The sequence below is a fragment of the Cryptomeria japonica genome, chromosome 9 (genome assembly GCF_030272615.1).
Source record: "Cryptomeria japonica chromosome 9, Sugi_1.0, whole genome shotgun sequence".
Taxonomy (NCBI): domain Eukaryota; kingdom Viridiplantae; phylum Streptophyta; class Pinopsida; order Cupressales; family Cupressaceae; genus Cryptomeria; species Cryptomeria japonica.
Window position 1 is genome coordinate 99,300,402 of NC_081413.1, and position 25,260 is coordinate 99,325,661.

Consider the following 25,260-nt stretch of genomic DNA (forward strand, 5'->3'; position numbering starts at 1 on the left):
TTTATATATAATTTTCTATCGGTGTAACCCTTACACCTTCCAATACAAATACCAGTTTAAATAAATTGGAACTTGAAACATGAGAGCATCATATTGGTATAAATCGGAACTTGAAACATGACAGCATCATATTGGTATAATAAAATGTAAATGTTTTTCTTCCTATTTTAAAAAAAAAAGATAGTTTCTGTAGATTTTCTAGTGTATTACTTTATATTCATGATGAAAGCATCAACCCCTAAAAGAATAGGGTGTACCTAAATGAAATAGTTCTGTGTTATGCCATGACTTATGTCTTATCACCATATGTACATTTCTTTGGAATTTTACTCCAGAGGAAAGTTGAAGTGCCCGTAGATAATGTATTGAACCACAATTATGCATGTAATGGAAGAGAAAAGCTCTAATTTGGTAGCTGTTGAAAAATGATTTGAGCTCCATGTAGGGGGAGAACAGTGAAAATCAATGCAGGGCTATGGATGTAGGTAGGCGAAACAGAGAAAGAGAAACGTTGCAAGATCATTGTGAGCATCACCTTGGCTTCAATAAGAGCAAAATTCTGGCCTATACAAGTTCTGGGTCCAAACCCAAAAGTTGTAAATGCAGCAGGATGGGTAGACGCCTTAGAAATCCCTTGACTAAACCTGTGAGGATTGAACTCCTTGGCATCTTTCCCCCACAACTCTTCATCATGGTTCACTGTAATCGTGGGTAGCACAAGCTCCACACCCGCTGGAACAGTTAAGCTTCCTAGCTGCATCTTTTTGCAAGTCCTCCTTGATAAACCTACTATTGGAGGATACAGCCTCAACACCTCAAATAAAATCATGTTCACCTGACCAACATTAAAATTCATTTCATGGTTTATACTCCTTTGCAAAGATGTGGAATGAAAGTAACAAATTGCCATTAGAACATCAAAGAAAAAAAAACAAATTGTTACCAGTTTGAGGCGAGCCATGGAATCGAAATTTGGAGTATCTCTTTTAAAGGTATGAAGCACTTCTTCCCTAGCTGCATCCTGCCAGTCAGTATGCATTCCAAGCAGAATGAGTGTCCATGTGAGTAAAGTGGCAGTAGTCTCACTCCCCGCTGTAAAGAAAGTCTTGCACTCATCAACCATGTGCTGAAGAGATAAGCTCACAAAATTGCTTTTTCCCTTCACTTCATCCTTATAGGCATTCATCATCAGGCCCAAAAGATCCATGCCATAGCTATCATTTTTCCCCATCTCTACATTCTTTTTGCGGTTCAGGATCAACTCTCTCAGTGATTTTTGAATAGCCATGTCTAACTTCTTAGATCTTAAATTACTTGGAGTGGGCAGGAACCTTCCAATCAAAAACAAATTTAAAAAGTGTTAAACTCGACTACGTTCCTTATTATAGTGTAGAAAAGGAATAAAGAGATCCATTAAGAGAATCAAATATTGGAAGTTTAGTGTTACCTGGAGCCTAGGAAGGACATCTTCCCAAAACTTTTTCCAGCCAGAATGGTTAGTTCAGCTAGCATGTGAAATATATGTTTTCCTTGCTCAAAACTAGTGCCAAAAGCTGTCCGGGCTATCACATCTGCAGTAAGGCATCGAAAATCATTTGAGACCTCAATCTCTTTCACACCATCAGCGATTGCATTTTCCCATTTTTCCAGCATCCTGCCGGTGCTAGATGCCATTACTGGAACCATCGACTGAGAGAAATCCTCCAATAAGTTCTCATAAATTTAGGAAAAGATTCTGGGTTGGATTCATCTTAAACCATGAGCAATCATTGCATCAATTTTTTAATTTATTAATGTTGAAAAACATTCTACAATGGTAATAAGGGATACTAATATGTAATGACATATAACGTGAGCATGTTAACAATAACAAATATTCGTAAATAAAATAGTTCCAAATTGATATCTCTAACATTGCTTTGATAGATATATTTAAGATATCCACACTAATATTATTAATATTTATAAAAGAAAAAGATAATTTTTTCAAACTTCAAATTTCATTCTACCACCTACAAGATTACCATAAGAGTATTTGACCTTAAAGTAAAGCCTACGAAAGTTAAACTGACCTTCAAACTGTCTAAATGAAAAGCAGGATTGAGAAGCCTTCTTTGATGAGCCCATTTCTCTCCACTGGAGCTTGCAAGGCCATATAAACCAAATAGGCGCTTCAATTGAAAGTTGGGATCAGGCTTTTCATAGTGCCCAAACTTGTTGGACAGAATCTGCTTCATCATCTCCGGGTCATGAAGCACAATCCTTGCCTGGGTGCCCAACCAATACACAAATATCCTGCCTAACAACATCCGGGCAATAAGATTTCATTGGTAAAAGTAGTCAATAACTAGAAATTAATCAGTTACCAACGTGACGTTAAGTAAATGTGCACCATATAGTTGCGCCCAAACATGAATATGTGGAACAATTTGATGTACAATATCGTGGGGCATGAACTCCATGGATGTCGATTTGGCACGCTTCTTGGTTTCGAGTAATTCTTGGGTGCTTCCATATAACAGTTTGTATGGAGGTCCATCAATGCCTTGATTTCGAAGAAACTTCTGTGTGCAAAGAGGCGTCCACCATATTTTTACCAGAATATTCACCAATATAGCCATCAATATGAAACCCACAAAGCTCACAAAACGCCAGGGGAAAAGATTTAGATCCATCTCCATCTTCCACAAGCTTTATTTTCCTGCAAATCAAGGGCTCCCTGGTGTTAACATAAATCAAGATAAGTATCATTTCTGCTGCATCTTTTCTCATCTCTTTTAAAACAACGGAAAAAAAATCCTTCCTCGACAGAGATAAATTTATAAATCTTTAAGCAAGATTAAAAAAATCTTTTTATGTTTGTAAATGTCTAGAAGTTTTTTTTGTATTGAATAAATGCAAAAGAAAAAAAAATAGAAGGATAGAACACAGTCAACAGACTGTGAATTACATTAACCAATGAAGCTGCCCGGACAAACCAGCAAGCCACCAAACTATAAAACAACTCGCTGTTATCAACCAGCTAGTGAAAGAACCTAGCCAAAGTATACAACCAGCCCACAGGTGAAACTAATAACAAACATAACAATGAGAAGCTGAAAAGCATCGTTAAATTCTGAATTTAAAGAGTCCATGCAGCTGTCTAGAAGAGAATATCTTCTTTGTGTAGCTTTAAAATCTGTAGTTTAATGATGTCCGGTAGATTGTTAGTCTGAGTACGTTTTTTGGTGAGCCTCTGAGCTGAAAGAGATACAATTTCGATCAGTATGTCTGAGTAAAATTTTAGGAGTTCAGCCTCCTGTTGAACTAAATGATTTGAAAATACAGCCAAACACCTCCTGTTCCATGTACTGAACAAAAAAGTTTGTCTTATGGTATCCACCACAACATTATGATGCAAACCAATTCCCAAAAGAGCTTCTTTCCAACCCAAAACATGATCAACGATAGCAGGTAAATGATAGAAAATAGCATTCCATTTTATTTTTGCTAATTAACAGTCCCAAAAAATGTGTTTCAAGCTTTCAATATGTGCTGACAAAACAGGCATTTGACAGGTTGAACAACCATACATTTTAATTTGTCCCTAACAGGCAGCTTGAAATGTAGATATTCCAAGCCAATAACTGTGCATTAGCTCAGCTGGGGTTCCATATTTGAGCACTCCACTTCTTCCATGTCCTTTCATGAAGCCTACATTTCCATTTTTTATTCAATCTTGGATTTAGTGTCATACTTGGCAGAAGATTTAAATAAAAAAACTTTAAAGGAAAGCAAGAGAAATGGAACTTGGACAACCATAACCAGTCTTGCCAAAAATTGCATTGTAAGGGAGTACATAGTTTCATAACAAGATCCATACACACCAAAGATTTCACAAAGAGTAAAAACCCTTTACAATTGTCATTGAAATGAAAGGAGTTCTTAGAGCTTTGCCAAGAAGCCCACTCAAGAGTGTTGATGTGTGTTTTATGACACTCGCCAACACAGAATAAAATACCAAGTATTATATCCTCTATTGAACAAGGAAACCCCAAATGCTAAACAATGTGATCAAATAAAGCTACCTCAAGGTTTACAATGTGACTTTACAATGGATGGACTCAGTGAAAAACGTGATTTTGTTGTTTACACAAAAGGACTTATGCTTCACTGGAACTAGAATATCAAACTAACTTGAACTTAGATTCCATAAATCAAGCTTTTCTTTTCCATGAGAAAACAACTACACAAAACTAATGCAATCTCCAAAGGCAATGAAGGATTTTCATATTGTAAAACATTCATCCAAATACCCAATACTGGTGCAATCCAAATGAACACCCACAGTAGAACTACTGCTAAATTAGGTTCAGACTAACCATACACTACAAGTTGCAATCAACAAACTACAAATGGTATGAACCAGGGAATTCATCACATATCATCGCATTTCGCCATTACAATAAATGATCTTTAACTAAAACTTAAGGAGTAGAAACCATGCAAAATGTTGAAACAACACACAAAGATCCACCATATCATCAATGAAAATTGTGTACTTATTCCATCATAGTCTTGGCTACAATTTCTAGTCTCCTCCTCCTACTTGCTAACTCTTAACTATCCTATTATAGCCACAACACACAAAGATACACCATATCTTCAATGAAAATCATGTACTTATTCCATCATAATCTTGGCAACAATTTCTAGTCTCCTCCTACTTGCTAACTCTTAACCATCCTATTATAGCTCCTATTAACCTTTACAAATGAAAAGGTTAAGCCTTTTATATACTTCCCAGTAACAAATGAAGGGCCCAAATTGACTCTAAATCAATGGCCAAGATAATTCAAAGCAAACCCTAATTGGGGTAGTTACAACAACCACCTCCTACATTCAATATCATCCAATGAGAAAATTACAAGTCTTTGAATACATATCCTTTTGAGGAAAAGGATCAATTATAAAATGATAGTCTCAATGGCACAATTTACAAGGAGTAGATAATGACACTTCATCCAATGCACACACATGTCCACTTGTCTTCTTCATAGGATGAGCCAGGTTCAATCAATCCAGACATGTTGGCCTTGGACCATTTGATTGGTTGATGATGAAAGGGTGCCACCTCAGCTCACATATGCCTTGTAATCTTCCATCCTTCATCACAAAGAAATATTTGCATCTCTAGCAATATCTCTTAACACTCAACATTATCCAGCCTTTTGACTTATTGTGATGGTTCATATTCCCAAACTGCATCATCTTTATCATTCTTCTCCTCTTGGAAATCCTTCATTTTATTATTTCTTGTGACTGTGCATTGTGTCGTCTTGCATTGATCTTCTTGTAAAGTCCTTCACCTTGATCTTGGATTTCCAAGGGAAATCCAAAGTCATTGTAGAACCTTGCATCATGTTGTAGAGCAATCCGCTTCCTTACTTGACTTGGTCTCTCTCCCACTGTGAAGTTCTTCATCCTGCACATGTGCATCTTGACCTCTTCATGATGTTGAGTCTCCATCCTATGTATCTCCCCTTGCAATGTCTTTCTTTGTCATCATCTTGCACACCTTGATGTTGTCCACCCTCAAGCTTGTCTTTTCCCTTTGTCCTCTTGTATTGTTGAAACATGCTTCATCTTCCTTGCATCCTTCTTTCATTTGTCGCCTGAAAAAGAGCAAAACACCATGAATCAAATTGGTACAAAATCCTTATGTTAATGAAATGTAAGACTAAAATGAAAGCTTAAGGCTTTGCATCATGAATTCATTTTGAAAATTTTTAAAAGGGTTTTTTCATGCTAATCATTCTTTAATGGAGGTTGTAAACAACACCATCAATATCTTGTAAAAAACTGTTTCACAAACCCTCCATATCAACTCTCCATCGTCTTGACTCTAATTCAAACACATCCCTCTTGCACCTCAGTTGATCTTTTGCAATCTGATTTTTATTAAACTAAAAAATGACTTCCTGATCGCATCTTTATATGTATTCATACAACGCTTGATTTGAACCCTCTGCCTTGAAGTTACCACCTTTCTGCTGTCAAAGTTGCATCTTAATTTTGGAATATGCTTACGGACTGCTTGTGAGTGACTCTGATTTATATTGAAGTCACTTTCCTCCCTGTTTCAAAACGGGCTCCTTTTGGTTCTGATCTGCCTTTGAATTCACTGCATGGTCTGTACTTCGATCTGAATTGAGTTGGAGCTGTGACTGGTTTGCATGGATATCCACCACTCTACCTTGGTAAAGTTCACACTTCTGCTTTGATTTTCATTTCTGAATTCATTCTTCCTTCTTGGAATTTGCTTGTGAAATCTGATTTTCCCTTTCTCTTTCTGGAATTCACATGCCTTGTGGTTCTGCTTTGTATTAATGTCTTCCACTTAGTCTTAAAGGAGTTCTTAATTCTGCCTTTTAATTTCATTTGCTACTCTCCTCCTTCAGATTCGCCTCTCTGCTCTGGAATTTTATTTAGAACTGAGTTTGAAGGGTGATGAAATGAATTTTAATCCTTGCTCTTATATATGGTTTCAACTATCCCTCACCTTAAGGTCGGACTATATCTCCACTCCTCACACTTTCATTTGCCTTTACACGTTTTGGGAGAAAATTCTTACTTTCAGATCTTAGGTCGGCCCTCTTTCACTCAACACGTTTCAGCTTCTCCTTACACGTTTCTTCCATTGTAAATTCAGGTCGGCCCATTCACATCTTATACCTATCTCACACGTTTTAGAGCTACTTATACAAGGTTGAACGCTTCATTTCCAAGCAAACACACTGCTTATTCATTTATTTCCAGTGTTCCACAGCCGTTGGAGACAGGGGGACACAGGGACACAGGGGACAGGTTTCGGGGATGGGGGACAAAAGGCTTAAGTTTGGGTATGGCAGGGGGATGTTGAGACATGGACCAGCTAGGATTCGAACCTAGGACCTTCCATACGCTGCTGGAGTGCTCTACCACTAAGCTACTGGCCCCTCTTAGACCAGTCCATCGTCAGTCCGGGTGTGGCTTATTTCCAACACCAACACCCCCCCTTAAGCCACACCTCTCGTGTGATTGGGGCTCCTAGCCTGGACCTGGCTCTAATACCATGTTGAGACATGGACCGGCTAGGACTCGAACCTAGGACCTTCCATACGCTGCTGGAGTGCTCTACCACTGAGCTACTGGCCCCTCTTGGACCGGTCCATCGTCGGTCCGGGTGTGGCTTATTTCCAACACCAACAGGGGATAGCGACGGGGGGTGGCGGGGTGGTGGTGCTGATATAGTTATGCATATACTTATAGCACTTGAAAAACTAGTTGTGAAAAGATGTATAACAGTGTAAGAATTACTTTTCAAATGAAACTACAGAAAATTCGTAAAATTATAAAATAGCAAAATTTGAAATACTAAATCTAAATACAAAGATTTCTTGAATGCTAATTGCATTAAGACTTTTCTAAGCTTTTTCTCCTCTTCAGCTAGCTGGTAAAAAAAAACAGAATTAGAATGTGAATGAAATCAGTAGTTTTAGGGGTTTCGTATTGCATTGGGGGAAGGGGTGGGGCCCACATCAAATTAGGGTTACCCCCCAACCACAAAAAATCACTCAAAATTTTAAAAAATTAAAATTTCAATTGCTTTTTGATGTGTTCGGACTGAGATCCCTGCAAGTCCCCCCGTCCCTCGAGAGATGCATGGGAGTCTCCCAAGGAGTCTTGAAGACACCAAGACGTCTCCAAGTCTCTGGCAAAGCACCAGTGGCGGTGGCGGGACAGCGGGAGATGCCACGTCCCCGACTCCTTGTCCCAGAGACGTGGGCTTGAAGGGGAGGGGGGGGAACGCATTTCCATGGAACACTCTTTATTTCTGCCCTGCGAATTCTGCCCTAGCGGAAAATTTCGTGGATTTTAAACATCTGTGCATTCCTTCCCTTGCAAATTTTGAGGATTTTCAAACTTCATGTATTCTTTCCCTTGAAAATTTCAGGGATTTTCACTTGTTATGCATTGGAATTTTCATCATTTCATGCAAGTTCATCCAAATTCCCCTCTAAATTTGAGGGATTTTGGAGGGTTATGCATTAATTCAAGTGCATAAAAAAAATCAAGCAATTTAAGTGATCATGCATTAATGCAAATGCAAAGAAAAAAATCAGGGTTTTTTAGTGATCATGTATAAAACTTAATCAAAATGCAAGGTAGAAATAGGATTTGTGCATGCATGTTTAAATGAACTTCCACTTTATCCTTGCAATTTCAATCAAGAATTGACCCCATACTTGCATTTTACTTCCATCGCCTTCATTACTTTGTACTTGATGCAAATTTCTCAAAAAATATCAGGGATTTCGAAACCTTGTGTATTTTGCAAATTAGAGATGAAAGAAGATTGCATTGAAAATCGGACTTTACATGCACTCAATTACACAGGGATCTTACCTTGCTTAAAGAGAATGCATATAATCCTTGCAATTCCAAGCAGAATTGCAAGCATATCTCACAACTTTGACTAACACTTCTCCCATCACTTGCAACTTTCTCAATTTCAATTTCACACTTTCATTGTTGCTTCTTCAATTCAAAATTCCACAATTCACCTCAAGACTAGTTAAAACCTAAAACCCTCATTCTAAGGCCAAAGACTGAAATCATTGCCAAGCTAAGGAAAATTACGCACAACAACTAAGCTAACAAGGACAAAAAAGAGGGAGTCCCCATTTGCAATGGGGCATGTGCGTTTACAACAAAACAAAGAGCATTAAAGCCCCAAATGTCACCAAAATGATGTACTCCTTTCTTAAACAAATAAGAAGCCTGCCTTGGAAAAGCAACAAGGAGCTAGCCCTGATATTGAATCAACCTGTTCCAGCAAATGGAAGAGGTCGCGAACTTGAATCTGTACTACAAAGAAGAATTTTTCCAATGTAAACATTTACTCACTTGTTGCCAAGCCTTCCAAATGGAGTTTAGAGGAAATGAAGCTTCAATACACAGGAAGGGAGCAAGCAAACTTTTGTCAAGCCATCTGATATTTGGCCATTTCTTCCTAACAGTAGCAAGCATAATATGGTTAAGGACCAAGATTTTCCATAATTCATCACCAGAAACAACCTTAACTATCCATTTGGCCGCTAAACAAATCTCTTGTGTTTTGGAATCAAGCAAGTCCAAACCTAGGTTCAGCTACAGTTCTAATAGTAGAGCTTAATGCTTGTGGGTTGATGTTCCTTTTTTATTTGTAATGGATTTGACATTGTGAAGTGTGTGTAAATGAACTAGGTAAAATGTTAGCAAAATGATGACTTTCAATACAAACAGTGACATAAAGAACTAAGAACACAATTGGAGGGTGCCCTACACCAGATGTTTCTGCCTGCTCAAAATCTGGGATCATCTGTCATAGTCTTCTCTAAACACCTATAGGCTTGAAGCCCTCTTTGTGGTCGGATCTGAACCTACACACACTAAAACAAGGAAAAATGGTTGTGTTGTATAGGGGCTTGCCTAAATCAAACCCCATGTTGGTGTTCCCACCTCTATAAGATGAAAAAGAGAGCTTATCCTCAAGGAGGACAAAGGTTAAATCATTATTCAAATACTAAAGTGACAAGATTATACATTAGGATTGATAATGGTGGTGATGCAATGCTCTTTAAACAAGTTCTCTGAGTGTTGATGCAATAACATGATAAAACATAACATAACCAATCATGAAGTCATACTTGAAGATAGGTTGTTGTAGCTTGCTACTCCTTGGGTTAACTTTATGAATGATAAAGATTGCTTTATATAGGGTTCACATAGGCCGACATCCAATGGTCAATTGAAAATATTGGGATCGGATGACAAATGACAGAGGTCGACACTCACACACGTTTATATTGGGCCCCTTTTGGAAGGACTAGGATGCCCTAGTCCACTCAAACTAGGGCATTGGGTGCCCTAGTCCTCTCAAACAAGGACTAGAGAAAGTGGTGACAAAATATAAGGACCCAAAACATAGGACCTAGTCTCGAGATTAGCATATGACAACAATAATATAGGATAAGGCCCAAATAGGCTTGAAATGGCCCAAGAGAAGGCACACTAAAGTAGCAGCCCAAATAGAGTGTGAAATTGTAAAGGTTACAATTTACAACACTATAAATAGCAACACTTTTCAATCTACTTTCTTCCTTTCCCAAAGCATCTATCATTTCAGGGTTAGGAGAAACGTGGGTTTTCTTAGGGCCAATTGGAGGATGCTTACCTTCTCTTTTGCACCCTTGTCCTTTATCACTGCCTTCATCATTCCTAGGTTAGAAACCTTGCAGAGGGAGATATTGTGGTTTTTTTCTCCACAACTATGTCACCAAAAGACAAGTTTTTGCTTTTAATTTTAGATTACCCTTTTGGGTTATTGGGAGGCTCGTCGGGTGCGTTGGCACCCACCTCCAATTAATGAATCACATACTATTGGCCCCTACCAATAGAGCTGCAATAAAAGCACTCAAAAAGCAAGTAATTCAAAGCAAAACAAGCGTGGGAAACAAAGAATAGTTTACACATTTGACAAAAATGAGGGGAAAAAAAAACTAAAAACCGATCCCTTATTCTTTGAAATATTAATCTTAAATTGAAAAGCTAGCTCAATAGACTTTTTGGTGGATCGATTCATCCTTTTATCACGAGTCTTAAGAGATCCCATAAGCTCATTTACTAATAACAAGGTTAGATCCTTAGATTCTTCAAAAACTACCACAACAAGATCCAAAAGTAAATGCAAACATCTCAGAATTTTCTCAACAATTTTATGTTCTATTAAATTCTCTCCATAAGATCTAATCTGGTTTACTAGTCCCATAACTCGAGTAAAGAAGTCTTGTATAGATTCAGAATCTTTCATAAAATGATTTTCAAAATCTCTTCTAAGCATTTGTAATTTGATAGCTTTTACCTTCTCCATTCCTTGGAATGCATTCTATAGAAGATCCCAAGCTTGTTTTGACTTTGTTATTGCAAACATTCTTGGAAAAATTGAATCATGTACTGCTTGTTGAATGATAAAAAGGGATTTTGAATCCTCCTTTTTGCTTTCTTTTAGTTGAACTTGTTGTGCTTGCATCCAAGAGGCAAACTCTTGTGCATTTGTAGGTTTTAACTATTTTCAACTAGAACCCAAAAATCTTGAGAAATGAATGACATCTTCGTTTTGATACTCCACAAATCAAAATTTTCTCCTTCAAACCAAATTATCTAAGGTTGTTACAAATTCAAACCACTGATAGTAGTAGCCATATTTTAAAATCAACGAAGCAAGAAAATATCATACTTATCTCTCCTTCACAATGCCTGAATTTGTTGATCTTTAGACAACTCTCTCAACAAATTCTGCTTTTCAAATCCAAAATTCTACAGAACTCTTTTTCACTGACACTACTATATTTTCTCCATCACTCTTGCTACTGTCCTTGTTAGAGCAAACCAAGCTTCTACAACTGAAGTTGGCTCCGATACCAAATGTTAGTTTGTTTGTTTTTTTAAAGCATAAAAGACAAGAAAAAATACAAGAATCTGATCGCCTCAATAACAGAACATAAAAATTGGAACAGAATGCTGCTATAACAATAAACTTTATAGATGAGACAAGTTTTCGGAGTGTTGATTGATGGAGTTGTGCATGGAGGATGTTGTGTGTGGGCTAGGGCATCGCAGCCCTAGCTCGTGAGTAGCATCTGCATGCTGGTGCAGCGGTGGGAGGGAGGTGCTTGCGAGTGGTGGGTGGTGCTGCGGGAGGGGCTGTTATCGGGGTTGCGGGAGCTGAAGGAGGTGTAGTGGCTGCGGGTGGTGGGTGGTGCTGCGGGAGGTAGGGGCTCGGGGTTCCTGCGGATTCGCAATCTGCTTGCGGGGAAGGGCGGTGGGGGTTCGATCTGCCCTGTGGTGGAACTTGGAAGGGGAGGTGTGTGTTTTCTTGCAGGGGGGTGTGGAGTCCTTGCTCATTTCCTTGGCTTTCTGCGTGGTACTATGTCTAGGACTGGTGGAGAGGCCTTGAAGGTATCTCTCGATATGGATTTCCGTGTTGCAGTGGGTTTGAAATCTCCATCCCAAAATGTCAAGACCTTTGATAATAACCTTTTTGCCTCAGATTCGGGGGCTGGTAGTGCTAGTGGCTCTCGGATCTCGAAGATTAATGGCTGCCTGGAGAGGTGCAGCGAGAGACCAAGGTTGATTATTCCTCCGGAGATGATAGCGGAAGATGTTGAATACTTTTCAAAACACTCGTTATACTGCAAGTTTTTGGGGATGAAGGTTTCTCTGCAGTTTTTGGAGAACTGGGCTCAGAGGACTTGGGCACCGAAAGGGGAAATGGAGATTATGTTGCTGGCAAACAACTACTTCATGGTTACTTTCAACTGCATGGAGGATCGTAATAGGGTTTTTGAAGGAGGGTCGTATTTTTACAACCAGGTGGGGTTGTTCATCAAACCTTGGCATGCGGGGTTCAACCCCTCGAAGGAGCTCCCGAATAGGGTCCCAGTGTGGGTTCGTTTACCACATTTTCCGGTGGAATGTTGTCGGGAGGATGTGCTATGGATGCTCGCTTCAGTGCTTGGGAGGCCAGTTGGAGCCTCAACGCAAACCTTGGGGAGAAAGGTAATGACTTTCGCCCGTATTTGTGTTGAAATTGATCTTAGTAAGCCCTTGTCAGATGCTATAAATATGTGTGTGGGTTCTTATTCTTGGGTTCAGTAGCTGGATTATGAGACTTTACCATTTTGGTGTCGTCTATGTCATGAGTATGGTCATTTGTAGTGCAAGTGTCCTAGTTATAAACCGGTGGTGCGCCAACCTCAACAGCCGACCCGTAGCATAGATGGGGCTGACAAAAGAAAAGCTGCCATGACTGTGGAAGTTGTGGGTGTTGATGGTTTTGTCCCACTTAAGACAAAGAACAGGAATCAGGGACAAAAGAGGCCCCTACAGGAGAGACATGAGGAGGATACCTTTAACAGATTTGAAGCCTTGGACGACCTTACCCAACAGGAGGTGAACCCTGGGTTAACTCCTTTGGATCAAGGTGCATCAGGGTTGGTCAATGATAGTGTGAATTGGGACTCTACCCAAGCTCTGCAAATTGTTGGGAGTCAGCAAATGGAGATGGATCTACCAGTAGTGGCTCAGTTGGGGCCCATTTCTAGTGTTGTAGTGGAGTTGGCTGGGGGGGATGGTTCTCCTGCAGCTCAAAAATTGGAATCTGCTGGAGCCAAAAGTAACAAGATGGCCTTACATTTGGGTCTCCATCAAAAGGACATTAAGAAAGGACCAACGGAGAAAATTTCAAAGGCTGGTAGAAAGAAGGATTTGGATAAGATCAAATTGATGGGGGAGAATTTGATTGAGTCAAGGTCAATAAAGACTCTGGATTCTCATTTTTCCAATCCCCCGAAATGATTGTTCTATCATGGAATGTGAGGGGCTTGAACAGTGGCCCTAGACAAAAAGTTGTTCGGCAGTTGATAAGGAGTCATTCTCCTAATATCCTTTTCTTGCAGGAGACAAAACTTTCTGTGGAAAGTATGATGGACTTGGTGCCAAAGCTATGGGGGAGAAGCCAGTGTCAGTGTATTGGGGCTGTTGGCTCCTCGAGAGGGGTGGCCTATCTCTGGAACCCTTTAAGGATTCGCCCTATTTGGTGGGTTGCCTCTAGATCTTCGTTATCCGGGGTTGTCTCTAGTCTTGAGACTGGGGAATATATCTTGTTTACTAACATCTATGCCCCCACTGATCTTCCTATGCCCCCACTGATCTTCAGGGTAAGCAGAACTTATGGTCTCATATTTCTTGTATGCAAAGGTTGGTCCCTTTTCATCCTTGGATTATGTCGAGCGATTTCAATGCCATCCTTGAGTTGAGTGAGAAGAAGGGGGGTGTTATGCGATTGGAACCTTCTTGTTTCCTTTTTCGGGATAGTATATCATCGTTGCATCTTGTTGACATTGAGCCTGGTAATGATTTGTTCACTTAGAACAATAGGAGGGTGGGGGAATATTGGATTGCGGAGAGGTTGGATCGTTTTTTGGTTTCTAGTTTTTGGGTTGGTGGGGGGTGGTCCACAAGCTCTGAGATTCTTGACTGGAGAGGGTCAGACCACTGGCCCATCAAGCTGGTTTCTTCTTCTGCTCGGGTCGCTCTCTCTCATTCATTCAAATTCCAACTTGTGTGGCTTCGGGATCCTGCTTTGCGGACTCTTGTAGCGGAGTGGTGGAGGAAAGGGAGGCCTGCCTTTGGCACTGCTATGTACACTTTTGCCAAGCAGCTGCAATTTGTTAAGTTTCAGCTTAAATAGTGGAACCATCAAAGTTTTGGGAACATTTTTCATGCTAAGAAAGCTGCTCAAATAGTGTTGAACGGCATCACCAGTGAAATCAGAGAGCATGGTTTGTATGAAGCCTTGCTTAGGGAGGAAGACAGGGTTGTCAAGGCTTTAGAGGAATGGGAGCTTAGAGAAGAAATATACTGGAAACAGAGAGCTCGTATTGATTGGCTTCAAGCGGGGGATAAGAACACTGCTTTCTTCTTCAACTCAGTGAAAGCAAGAAGACATGGAAATTCCATTCCTGTTCTGGTCAATGATAGAGGTGAGCAGTTTTTATCCTTGCAGGAGATCTCTAGGGAGTCTTTACAGTATTTCCGGTCCCTCTTCAGTGAGGATTCTCAAGGGGAATCGATGGAGGAGAATCAGGTTCTCGCTTGCATTCCTTCTCTAGTTACTAGGGAGATGAATGAGCAGCTTATGGGTCCTCTTTTGCTGGAAGAACTCGAGAGGATTGTTTTTCACATGAGGAAGGGAAAAGCTCCTGGACCGGATGGGTTCCCGGTTGAATTCTTTCAAGATTTCTGGGATATTATCAAATTGGACTTATTGGAAGTAGTCCAAGAGTCCCAGAGGAATAAGCAGATGCTTCGGGCTTTGAATGCGACTTTCATTGCTCTAATCCCCAAGTGTGATGGGGCTGACCAGTTAGGCTAGTTCCGCCCTATCTCTCTCTGCAATGTGATTTATAAGATCATCTCTAAGCTGATAGCGGATAGGTTGAAGAAGTGTCTAGGGGATGTTATCTTTGAGGAGCAAAGCAGGTTTGTGGAAGGGCGCCAAATCTTGGATGGTGTGGTCATTGCTCATTCTATGGCAACCTCCAAGGAAAAAGCTATGTTTCTTAAGCTGGATATGGCTAAGGCTTATGATAGAGTTTGTTGGTCCTTCCTCCAGAAGATCCTCAGGGCTTTTGGCTTTGTTGATGAATGGATCCAATGGGTTATGAGTTGTGTTACGTCTACCTCTTTCTCTATGCTAATCAATGGAGATCATACTAAGCTGTTTGGTGCTTCTAGGGGTCTTCACCAAGGGGACCCCCTTCCCCTTACTTATTCATTCTTCTGGCTGAGGGTCTGGGGAGGCTGATTAAGCATAATGTGGGTCTGGGTATTATTCAGGGTTGGAGTTGGGTTAATGACTTGCAACCGCAGTCTCATTTGCAGTTTGTTGATGACACGGCCCTGATGGGACTTGCTCAGATCAGAGAAGCTACTAATCTGCGTAAGGTTTTGTATGTTTATCTTGCGGCCTCGGGCCACTTGATCAATGAGGATAAATCTTCTATCCTCTTCTTCAACACTCCTGGAACTATTCAAAGGAGGATTGCTCTTATCTTGAGATTCCAAGTTGGCTCTATGCCCTTGACTTATTTGGGTATTCCTATTTCTCCTAGTAACCCTCCTAGGGAGTCATGGCAGGGTATCTTGGATAAATTTCGCACGAAGGTTGAACACTGGACAAACAGATGGTTATCCTTTGCCGGGAGGGTTCAGCTGATTCAGTCAGTGGTTCAGGCTCTTCCGATTTATCGATGTATGCTTCAAGTGGCTCCTAAGTGGTTCTTGAAGGGATTGAACTCTCTGGCAAGGCAATTCTTATGGGCAGGCAATCTATCCTCATCCAAATGGAGTCTTGTCAATTGGGACTTGGTGTGTAGCCCGAAGCAGTCGAGGGGGCTTGGTTTAAGGCAGTCTATTTTATTTAGGGAGGCTCTAGCGGCTAAATTGTACTGGAGGTGGTGTGTTGAGAAGGATCGAGGCTGGGCTAAGATTTTGGCCTACAAATATATGCAGAGGATCCCGATGGAGGAAATTCCAAGATATCCGCTCGAGGGAAAAGGCTCAACGATTTGGTATACTCTTAAGAAGGGGGCTTCTCTAATTAAGGAAGGACTCTTTTGGATTTGCAGGAGGGGGGAAGAGGTCCTTTTCTGGAGCGACTCTTGGGATGGATACCCCCCCATCCTTGATTAGTTTCCTAACCTGGGAATCTTTGCCAGAGGTTTTTAGGGGCAAGGTGGTCAAGGGTGAGTGACTTCAAGGCTGTTTATAGGTGTGGGCGGCTGGAGATGGAGTGGTGGAAGGCTCCTAATGAGTGGTCGGTTGCTGGGATGGAGGAAGAGTGTGCTGAGTTGCATGGCATTCTGGCGAGTAGACATTGTAGTTCCCTCAAGGGTAGGGATGGACTTGCTTGATTTCCGAATCCTAAGGGTGTCTTTACTATGGCTAGTGGATACCGGGAACTGTTGAACCGAATACTGGAGGGAAGAGAGGTGCACTGGTGGAAACATGTGTGGAATAATTTTTCTTGGTTAAGTGTAACTGCTTCGCTTGGACTTTGGCTTTGAATAGATGCCTAACTTGGGACAATATTCGCAAGCAGGGATTCTTGGGGCCTTCCATTTGTGCTTTGTGTGGTAATGGGGAGGAAGATTCCTCACACCTGTTCTTCAGATGCCCCTTCTCTTTGCTTATTTAGCATTACTGGTGGGGGGTGTGGAAGCATCCTTGTGTTCACGCGGATTCTCTGGTGGAGTTGTGGAGCAGTTTGGTCAAACCTCCTATCTTGTCCTCTTTCCTCCAGACTGTCTAGTATATTGGCCCCATTTTCATACTGTGGCAGATATGGCTCGAGAGGAACAGGAGGATCTTCCGTGAGGTCAAACTGTTAGTTCAGCAAGTGTGGAATAGAATCATTGTTATGATTCGGGAGACGGTGGAAGCTAAATGTGAGGTGAATTTTCCTCTAGATAGAGATGAGGCGGATATTGTGAGTAGGTTGGGTTTGCAGGAGTTGTCTCCCACCTCAGCTTGTGCCAGGAGAGGTAGATGTGCTATGAAGAAGGTTCAAAGGGTGGGAAGGTGGATGCCCCCTCAGGATGAGTTTATCAAGATTAACACCGATGGCTCCTCTAGGGGTAACCCGGGCCCTGCTGGGGTGGGTGGTGTTGATAAGAATAGTATGGGGGAGGTGGTTTTCTTCTTTTCGGTGCATAAAGGACGGCAGTCTAATAATTTTATGGAGGGCCTTGCAATTCTCTATGCCCTAGAGTGTGCTTGGGAGTTGGGTCGAAGGAAGGTTATCTGGGAATCGTATTCACAAATTATTGTTAACTTGTTGACAGAGCAGAAGGTGAGTGGGATTCATTGGCAGCTGGCAAGGATTGTTCGTTAGATTCTTCAAATTAGTTCGTTAATGGAGCAGGTGTCTTTCATCCACATTACTCGTGAATGGAATAGAGCAACTGATTGTTTGGCTAAGTGGGCCTCGGAACATGGTAGTGATTGGAAAGTTGAAGGTTGGGAGCATCTCTCCTCGGATTACTGTCGGGATTTGCAGAAGATTTTTGCTGAGGACATGGATAGTTATGAAGCTGGCTGATCTTGGGCTGGGTTTGTGGTTCATTTCTGGGGCCTTGGGGCTCTGGTTCTCTTTGTAATTCTTGTGTCTGATTTTCAATAAAGGTTTTACCCCTTTATTCAAAAAAAAACAATAAACTTTATAGATATAATAATACACATATACAAAACTCTGCTGAGTATATCCTCCTGGTATCTGAGATTTTTAGATTAGATTGAAGAGTTACATAGAGACTTATTTATAGACAACAGCTCAGGTGGTGCCAATACAATGACATAAATCCCTTAGTTGGTAAACAAGACAGTGCAGTGAAGAGATGGAAATTGGTGGCGACGATAAGAATAAGAATAAGAGTTGTAAACAGCGATTGAATTAAAATAGGATTGCAGGCAGTGGAGAAGCCAGTCTTCGACAAGCAGTGGTTAAGAGGCTTTTTGCATAGTCAGCAATCTTACTAAGCATTAACATTATCATTCAACTCACAACAACTGCTCCTGTTATAATATATAAGAATTTTTAAATGGTTTCTTTCTTCTTTTCCATTATTTATTTTTAAAGAACTTTGCCAGAATCTGGCAAGACTGCCTGAGCAAGTACTGGTAAGTACTTGCCTAGTATTAACACCGTGATTATATTCCCCTGATATAGAAAGAAGGGGAAGCAGAGAAACTGATCAAACCTTCCCTTCTTTTAGGTAACACAGTCACTTTTCCTCCTCCAACAGCTATTCTCATTGATCACACAGCTTTTCCTCTTTATACAGTACCTGCTCAAGGGGCCAATCTTATAGATGAAATGGTCATTCCTCCTCCAGTAGCAATTCCCTTTCCTGAACTGTTGCTCTACTGGTCGCAACTGATCCTAATTTTCAAAAAATGCCGGTTCAATCACTTGCATTACAAGTTTCTGCAATTCAACCATTTGCCAGCAGTAGCCCTTTTTCTCTATAAGATCATGGCAACAATAAAATAACAATCACAATCAAGAGAAACCTACTAGTTAGGTAAATAGGCAAGTTTTTGTGAATTATTTAGACAAGAATAGTAAATCCTAGGTCGGTGAGATTTTGTGCTACCACCCCAACAAAAACAGTAAACCTTAGCTAAATATTTTTTTGTGATACCATCTAGATAAGAATGCTAAACCTTTGGTAACTTTGTTTTTGGTGGTACTATCTAGATAAGAATAGAAAACCCTAATTGGGAAAGTTTTTAGGACGCTAGGAAACCCCAGCTAGGTAAGATTTTGGGGCATGCCTTCCAGGCAACAAAAGTAAAGAAGAGTGTTGTTTATTATTTGTTACTATCTAGAGATCCAAATAAACCCTACATAGATGATTTCTATGAAGACTGCTGTTCCTGCAGTGTAAAAAATCGAAACGGTGTAGAAAATTAAGGAGATCAAAGTTTCAGGCTGAATGCTGAATTCGGATTACAATGCTAATTAACGAATTAAGGTTTACAAATATGAATAAAACTCCTCACCTTTCTAATTTCCAATCCAATGCTGGTTCCTCTTCGAAAAACTTTAATAGCTGGTCGTGGTTATAACTCTGTAAATGAGAGCAGAGGTAGGAAAAATGTACAAACAAAAAATATTTGAAACAATCAAAGAAAGAGAGAGAAAGTATGAGAAACGTTTGAGAGTGGTGTATGACCTCAAGTGAATTCATCATGCAGTGTAGAACTTATCCGCGTGATAGCGAAATCCTGATTGATAATAATGTAGTTGATGTGACTATGATTGCTCTTGCTCTGAATGTTTCTGAGAATTGAGGCGATATCCTTTGACTCTCACTTTTAAACGCAACAGCGAAATCTTGTCGTCCTCGGTGCTCAAATGATGTGGCCACGATTTGTTTAAAATTTATCCTGAAGCATTCCATATCCATTTTCTGGGCCCTATAACAGCAATCCAGGGCCTTACTAAATAGTTTTATACATTTATATTGTTTTTCAAAAAGTCATTAGGGGCGAGGGCATGATACATGCGCATGCGGAGGGTCCTAAACGTGCTATAGGACCCGTTACGTTTGGGCCTTACACGTAATCAACAAATAATCGATATATTTCAAAAAAAATTCCATGTAAATTAACACTTTTAAACCTATTATTAATTGGACAAAAATGGACAAATATCAGTTAAGCATTGTAATTTATATATATTCAAAAGTATGCATAACCGTCTAATCGACCAAGAGGGTATCATCGCCCTTTATGGGCAGCGTTAGCAAAACACACACGACCAAGTTTTTTCTATGCACAACATAACATATGCTTCATCCAAGGCTCAACACCCTAGTAAAAAGCCAACACAGCCAAATTATAGTGCCACGTTAAAGTCGTAACAAATATATTTGTCCCATCAAGCCCATCTACCCATCAACTCTGTATACCATAGTTCCCCAGTTCGACAAGACCACCCTAACATGTATTGGCACCATTGTAACATCTTCAAGTACACTTTGTCCCATCTATGTAAAGACGGGTGTACACCTATTGGTCTTCTCGGCCACTTGCAACCACACAATCGAGTGTATAAGACCACCATTCTCCTTATAAATGCAATGAAATGAACAAAATTATCAAGTCAAATTAATGGCAAACATGAATTGACCCTACAATTTGAATGCAAATTCATATTTGAAAATAAAAACAGGACAACAATTAAAGAGGGCATACCAAATAAGTAACCAACGTATCATTTATTTATCAAGTTCAAATCCTTTCATTTCTACTGACTGAGACAAGAAGAATTTGCATTGGCCTAAGAAGACACTAAAGAAGACACGACAATTTTTGTTATAGGTTTTCTTCTTATTCCACTTTCTATCTTATTTGTTCGACGGTGCAAACAAGTAATAGTAACTTCGTATATGTGTTTACTATTTTTGTCAATGCAATTTCCATATGTTAAGAGTTGTTCCCACTTTGTTGTTACGGTATATGTATATACACTGTCAAACATGTTCTCAATATACAAAGCAAAATATATGCTTCAACACTTGAATCACATCTTCAAACTGGATTCAACACCAAGTTTACCAAAACTCAATGATGTTTTCAATATACACAACAAAGCATAGGCTTCGACACATATTAATAAAGCACATACATCACTGTCATCTTCATCAAATATTTCTTCATGTAAAAACCATCACTTAATTCTCTTTGGTTAACGCATCACTATCAACATACACCAAATAAAGTGGCATTGAATGTTGAAATGGTTAACATTTTTCAGATGTAAAAATGGTCCTCAAATTTTATTGATGTTGCTTTACCTATATAAGATTTACTCAGAATACTTTTTATCTACAGATAATGAAGGGAAATCATATGCAAGAGAAGAGGAAAAAGAAAACTGACAAGATCAAAGTCTGAAGGAAACAACACCTTGAGGAAAAGAAGACAACACAGTTGGTGGCAATGGAAACGAAGGAGCAGGTGAAAATAGACAAGGAAATTAACTGTAAAGATAGAGAGAGGCGTAGAGAACAACAGAGGAAGGAAAAAGAGGTTAGAAAGGAGCAACAAAAGGTAGTGAAGGAACATGAGAGACTAGAAAAAGCTATTGAGGATGCAAAGAGGGAATCGGCACGAATTATAAGCCTATTAACTTGTCCTAGCAATCCCATGCCTAAAGGTCATCCAATACTAAGGGATCTGATAAACATATACCTCCCCAACTTTCCAAGTGTAATGAACTACTCAGATGCCTTAACATGTCCCACACAACTTTCTACCAGCCCAAAAGCACCCGCTAACAGCCACCCTACTTCCAACACCCATCATACCTAGTTTGTCTAATACTGGGACTAATCAAACATAGAACCAACTGGATCATTTTTTAATATATGTTATCAATTTGAATTATATGTTCACTCCATCCCACATATACAATGTAGCAAATATTTTTGCAGACCAAACTTTACACAAATCCACATGTTCTTTTGTATATTGCATCAATATTACTATATTGTGTTCTCCATTTGTCTAAATGATGAACATTGTGTTTACAATTTAACAAGTTTTTCGTTTAAGTTAACCCTTATAATCACATGGCAACACATGTTAGGCTGGTCAATTTTGAGCTAGAGAATTGTGGATTACAGAGTTGATGGGTAGATTGGCTTCATGGGACAACTGTCTTTGTTAGGACTTTAAAGTGGCACTGTAATTTTGTTGTGTTGGCTTTTATACTATGATGTTCAAGCTTGTATGAAGTGTATGTTTTTTGTATACAATAAAAACATGGTTGCTTTATTTTTGGCTTATATGAAGCCTGCTGGTTTTTTTACTAGGGTGTTCAAGCTTGTATGAAGTGTATGTTTTGCTATACAATAAAAACATGAACGCTTGATATTTGGCTTATATGAAGCCTATTGTTTTTGGGTGATTTCCACATCATCTGACACTTGTTGATGGTAATTGGTTCAATGTGTCCATTTTTTTCCAAGTCATGCCCACTCCCACTAGGTGGGGGCGACTATCGAACCCTTAGGATGCATCGATATACAAGTGATGTTGTATTCAAAGATGATGTAGGAATGAAATTATATCTTTTCAATCATTGAATGTTTCAAACCATAAAAAAGAAACATGATGCAAATTTAGTTATGTAAAATTAGATTACTTCATTGAGACTACAATGATAGTTATGTAATTTTATGGGGAGGGAGGCCTTATACGTGTGCACCCTATGTTGTAAGCTCCATAATATGCAATAATTGGACCTCTAATCTAAATGACTTGTTGTCCATTCATAACATACTTAAAATTGAAGGAACGTCATATTTGGCAAGGTTTGAGAACATTGAAATGAACAAATCATCACCATTCTTAAGAGTTTGTTGAACAATTGTATTTTTGTATAGAAGAGCTAAGCGTATGTAAGTGTATATAGCTATGTAAATGTCAATATGTCAATATCTATGTGTGTGTGTACATGCATATACATACATACATATATGTGTGTGTGTGTGTGTGGGCGCGCGCGCGTGTGTGTACACACACACACATGTGTATGTGTATATTTAAATGTGGGAGTTAAATGTGAGAATGTTGAATGTATAGTGTGAAAAGATGTAGATTTTCCACACAGCCACACTATCCACTTCAGAATATGTGTGGATGCACCAATATAGAAGTTACCCCTATACATATTCACTTATATATCAGTGCATCCTAAGGGCTAGATAGACACATACCTAGCAACATAAAGACATACATACATATATACCTAAATACATTCATAGTTATATAATTTATGTTCAATACATACATACATACATACATACACACACACATATATAGGTACATACATATATAGCTACAAACATATATAGCCACATACATATATAGCTACATGCACACATATATACATATATAGAAACATACATACACACATATATACATACTTATATACTTACATACATACATGTATAGCTCTACATACATACATAGCTAGCTACATACATACATATATAAACGAAAACAATAAAGGTAAAGGTTGGAAAGATTTGCAAATTTCATTGCAATACACAGTAAACAGTAAAAAAATATGTTTATAAGAGATGATGAGGAAAAATTTGTATTCGATAAAAAAGGTGCAATGGGCAATGCAACAAACAACGAGGGTGAAGTCACTGATTTCAAGAGAGGTATACCATTTTTCTCGAATAGGGGGATAAGGTCTGTTGATTTCGAAGGTGACTAACTCAAAAAAATAGAAATGTCAATTCAAAATCTAAAAGGATTATAATATATATGATTTCTCATATATATCTAGTAGCCTGCAAAGCTGCAAACTTTTAGGCAAGCATGGGAGTCACCTTAGTAGAAATAGGTAATGTAACAGGTAGAGTGGATCAGTGGGGGGATCTTCATTGTATCTTAAGATCAAACATTTCTAATCCCAAAAAGGTACTCGAATGGGGTGGATTAAGGAAAGTAGAGTACTCGTGACCTTGGAGGAAGTAGTTGTTTAGAAAGGTCAAAAATTGTGAAGCTTTTCGATGGAAATTAGAAGGGACACATTACCAAAACAATCATAGGGTTTTCAAACCATGAGATTTGGGGAGTCCAAAGCAGATAGGAAATCTAAGTGCAGGATGGCAAGCAAGATTTCCTTGGCCCTTGAAGATTTAGAACTATCACCGATAACTAGGGTAGTCAGGGTAATTTGGCTATATAACCATATTGTGTGTAGAGATTGAGGAAGGGGATAAGTTTATAAAAATAGAGAGCTATGCCCAGGAGGAAGTTCTTTGGGATCAAATGCATGTGTAAATAGGAAGGTTGAGAGACTCGGATACATAGGTTGTTCATTGTTGAGGAGGATTAAATCCTACCTACAATTAAGAAAGTGTTGGGATATGATTATGCTTCTGAGGGACATGTGCACGATGGTGTCCTTCTAGAGAGGTTCTTTCGTACGATAGTCCACACCACAGGGTTTGACTACAAATCAATCAAGTTTGTAAAAAAAATTCTCAAGGTAGAATATAGAAATGTGGTTTTTACCGAGATTGTGAAAATAAAGCCCAATCCAAAAATTGGGTATATTGCAGGTGTCTTTGATGTAGAGGCAGTGGTGAAGAAGAGTCATGAAAGAAGTCATGAACCTGTTCAGATAAGGAATGGAAAATTGCAATACTATTGCTTTTGGTAATTATGTAAGTCTCTATGAGGACCTTCTCTTTGCATCTTAAATTGAGAGAGTTAATATTTTGGCTGAAGGGATGATCAGCTTAGGTCATTGGATGTACTAAGTGAATAACTATCTTCTATGTAAGAATCTATTTAGTTATATGTAGCTTCCTTATATTCTAATGTCTTTCATCACTATTTTATTTGGCTTCACATAATGAAACTTATTGAGTATTTGATTTTAACCTCATTTGACATTTGTATTACATAAAATTAGTTCGTCGTTGTTGCATGTAATCTATATTTGGAGTTCAATACATTGTCTCTAACAAATAATCTAATAAAGTCAAACAAAGAAACAAATTTGCAATTTTCCATTCCTTTGAGAACAGTTAACCCATAAAGACTTGCATAATTATGGTGTGTTGTATACATAATTACCAAAAGCAACAGTATTGTAATAACATTCTTATAGTAAAATTACAATACTATCGCCTTTGGTAATAATAGAAGTCCTCATAAAATGTATACCGAAACATACATTTTTAAATAGTTAACCCATTTCAACATATTTAGACACATAATTCTAAATATATCTTAACAGTGATGCCTCAAGAGAAGAAGATTTTTTTCCCATAAAAAATGTAATGTGTTTACGAACATAGATTTGGTAGTGTTCACAAACACCCATGGTTACAAACTTGAGAAAAAACATGTAAATCCACCACACAAAACCCTAACAATTAAGCATTGAGCAATCAAAACATTAACCTAACCAAAAAATGCAACAAAAAATGAATGAGCAAAACAAGAAAGGTGAATGGATGGCCTTAGTGAGTGTTTACACTCACCTGGATCGAATAGGAAGCAGTTGAGGCATTCTCATGTACGTGGTCATAGCAAAAA

General features: G+C 39.1%; 1 protein-coding gene across 5 annotated transcripts; it reads right to left on the bottom strand.

Annotated features, from left to right (window-relative positions):
• Window positions 1–97: 97 nt before the first annotated feature.
• Window positions 98–19,618, bottom strand: LOC131072987 (cytochrome P450 CYP72A616). Of its 5 annotated transcripts, none has more exons than XM_058009312.2 (8): window positions 19,362–19,618; window positions 19,189–19,256; window positions 2,951–3,035; window positions 2,393–2,701; window positions 2,073–2,299; window positions 1,448–1,689; window positions 944–1,331; window positions 98–835 (listed from the first exon to the last, which is right to left on the bottom strand). In XM_058009312.2, exons 4-8 carry the CDS (start codon window positions 2,679–2,681, stop codon window positions 404–406), a joined length of 1,578 nt encoding a protein of 525 aa, XP_057865295.2. In that variant the 5' UTR covers window positions 2,682–2,701; window positions 2,951–3,035; window positions 19,189–19,256; window positions 19,362–19,618; the 3' UTR covers window positions 98–403. The 5 variants fall into 5 exon arrangements, with proteins under 5 accessions (XP_057865295.2, XP_057865294.2, XP_057865292.2 ...); XM_058009311.2 differs by having other exon boundaries at window positions 2,941–3,035; XM_058009309.2 differs by lacking the exon at window positions 2,951–3,035.
• Between the last annotated feature and the right edge of the window lie 5,642 nt (window positions 19,619–25,260).

Coding starts and splice junctions, on each gene's coding strand:
- LOC131072987 (XM_058009309.2), bottom strand. CDS start 2,681: ATGGAGATGGATCTAAATCTTTTCCCCTGGCGTTTTGTGAGCTTTGTG. Junction 2,300..2,392: donor TGTTTGGGCGCAACTATATG/GTGCACATTTAC, acceptor GGATGTTGTTAG/GCAGGATATTTGTGTATTGG. Junction 836..943: donor CCATGGCTCGCCTCAAACTG/GTAACAATTTGT, acceptor AATGTTGGTCAG/GTGAACATGATTTTATTTGA.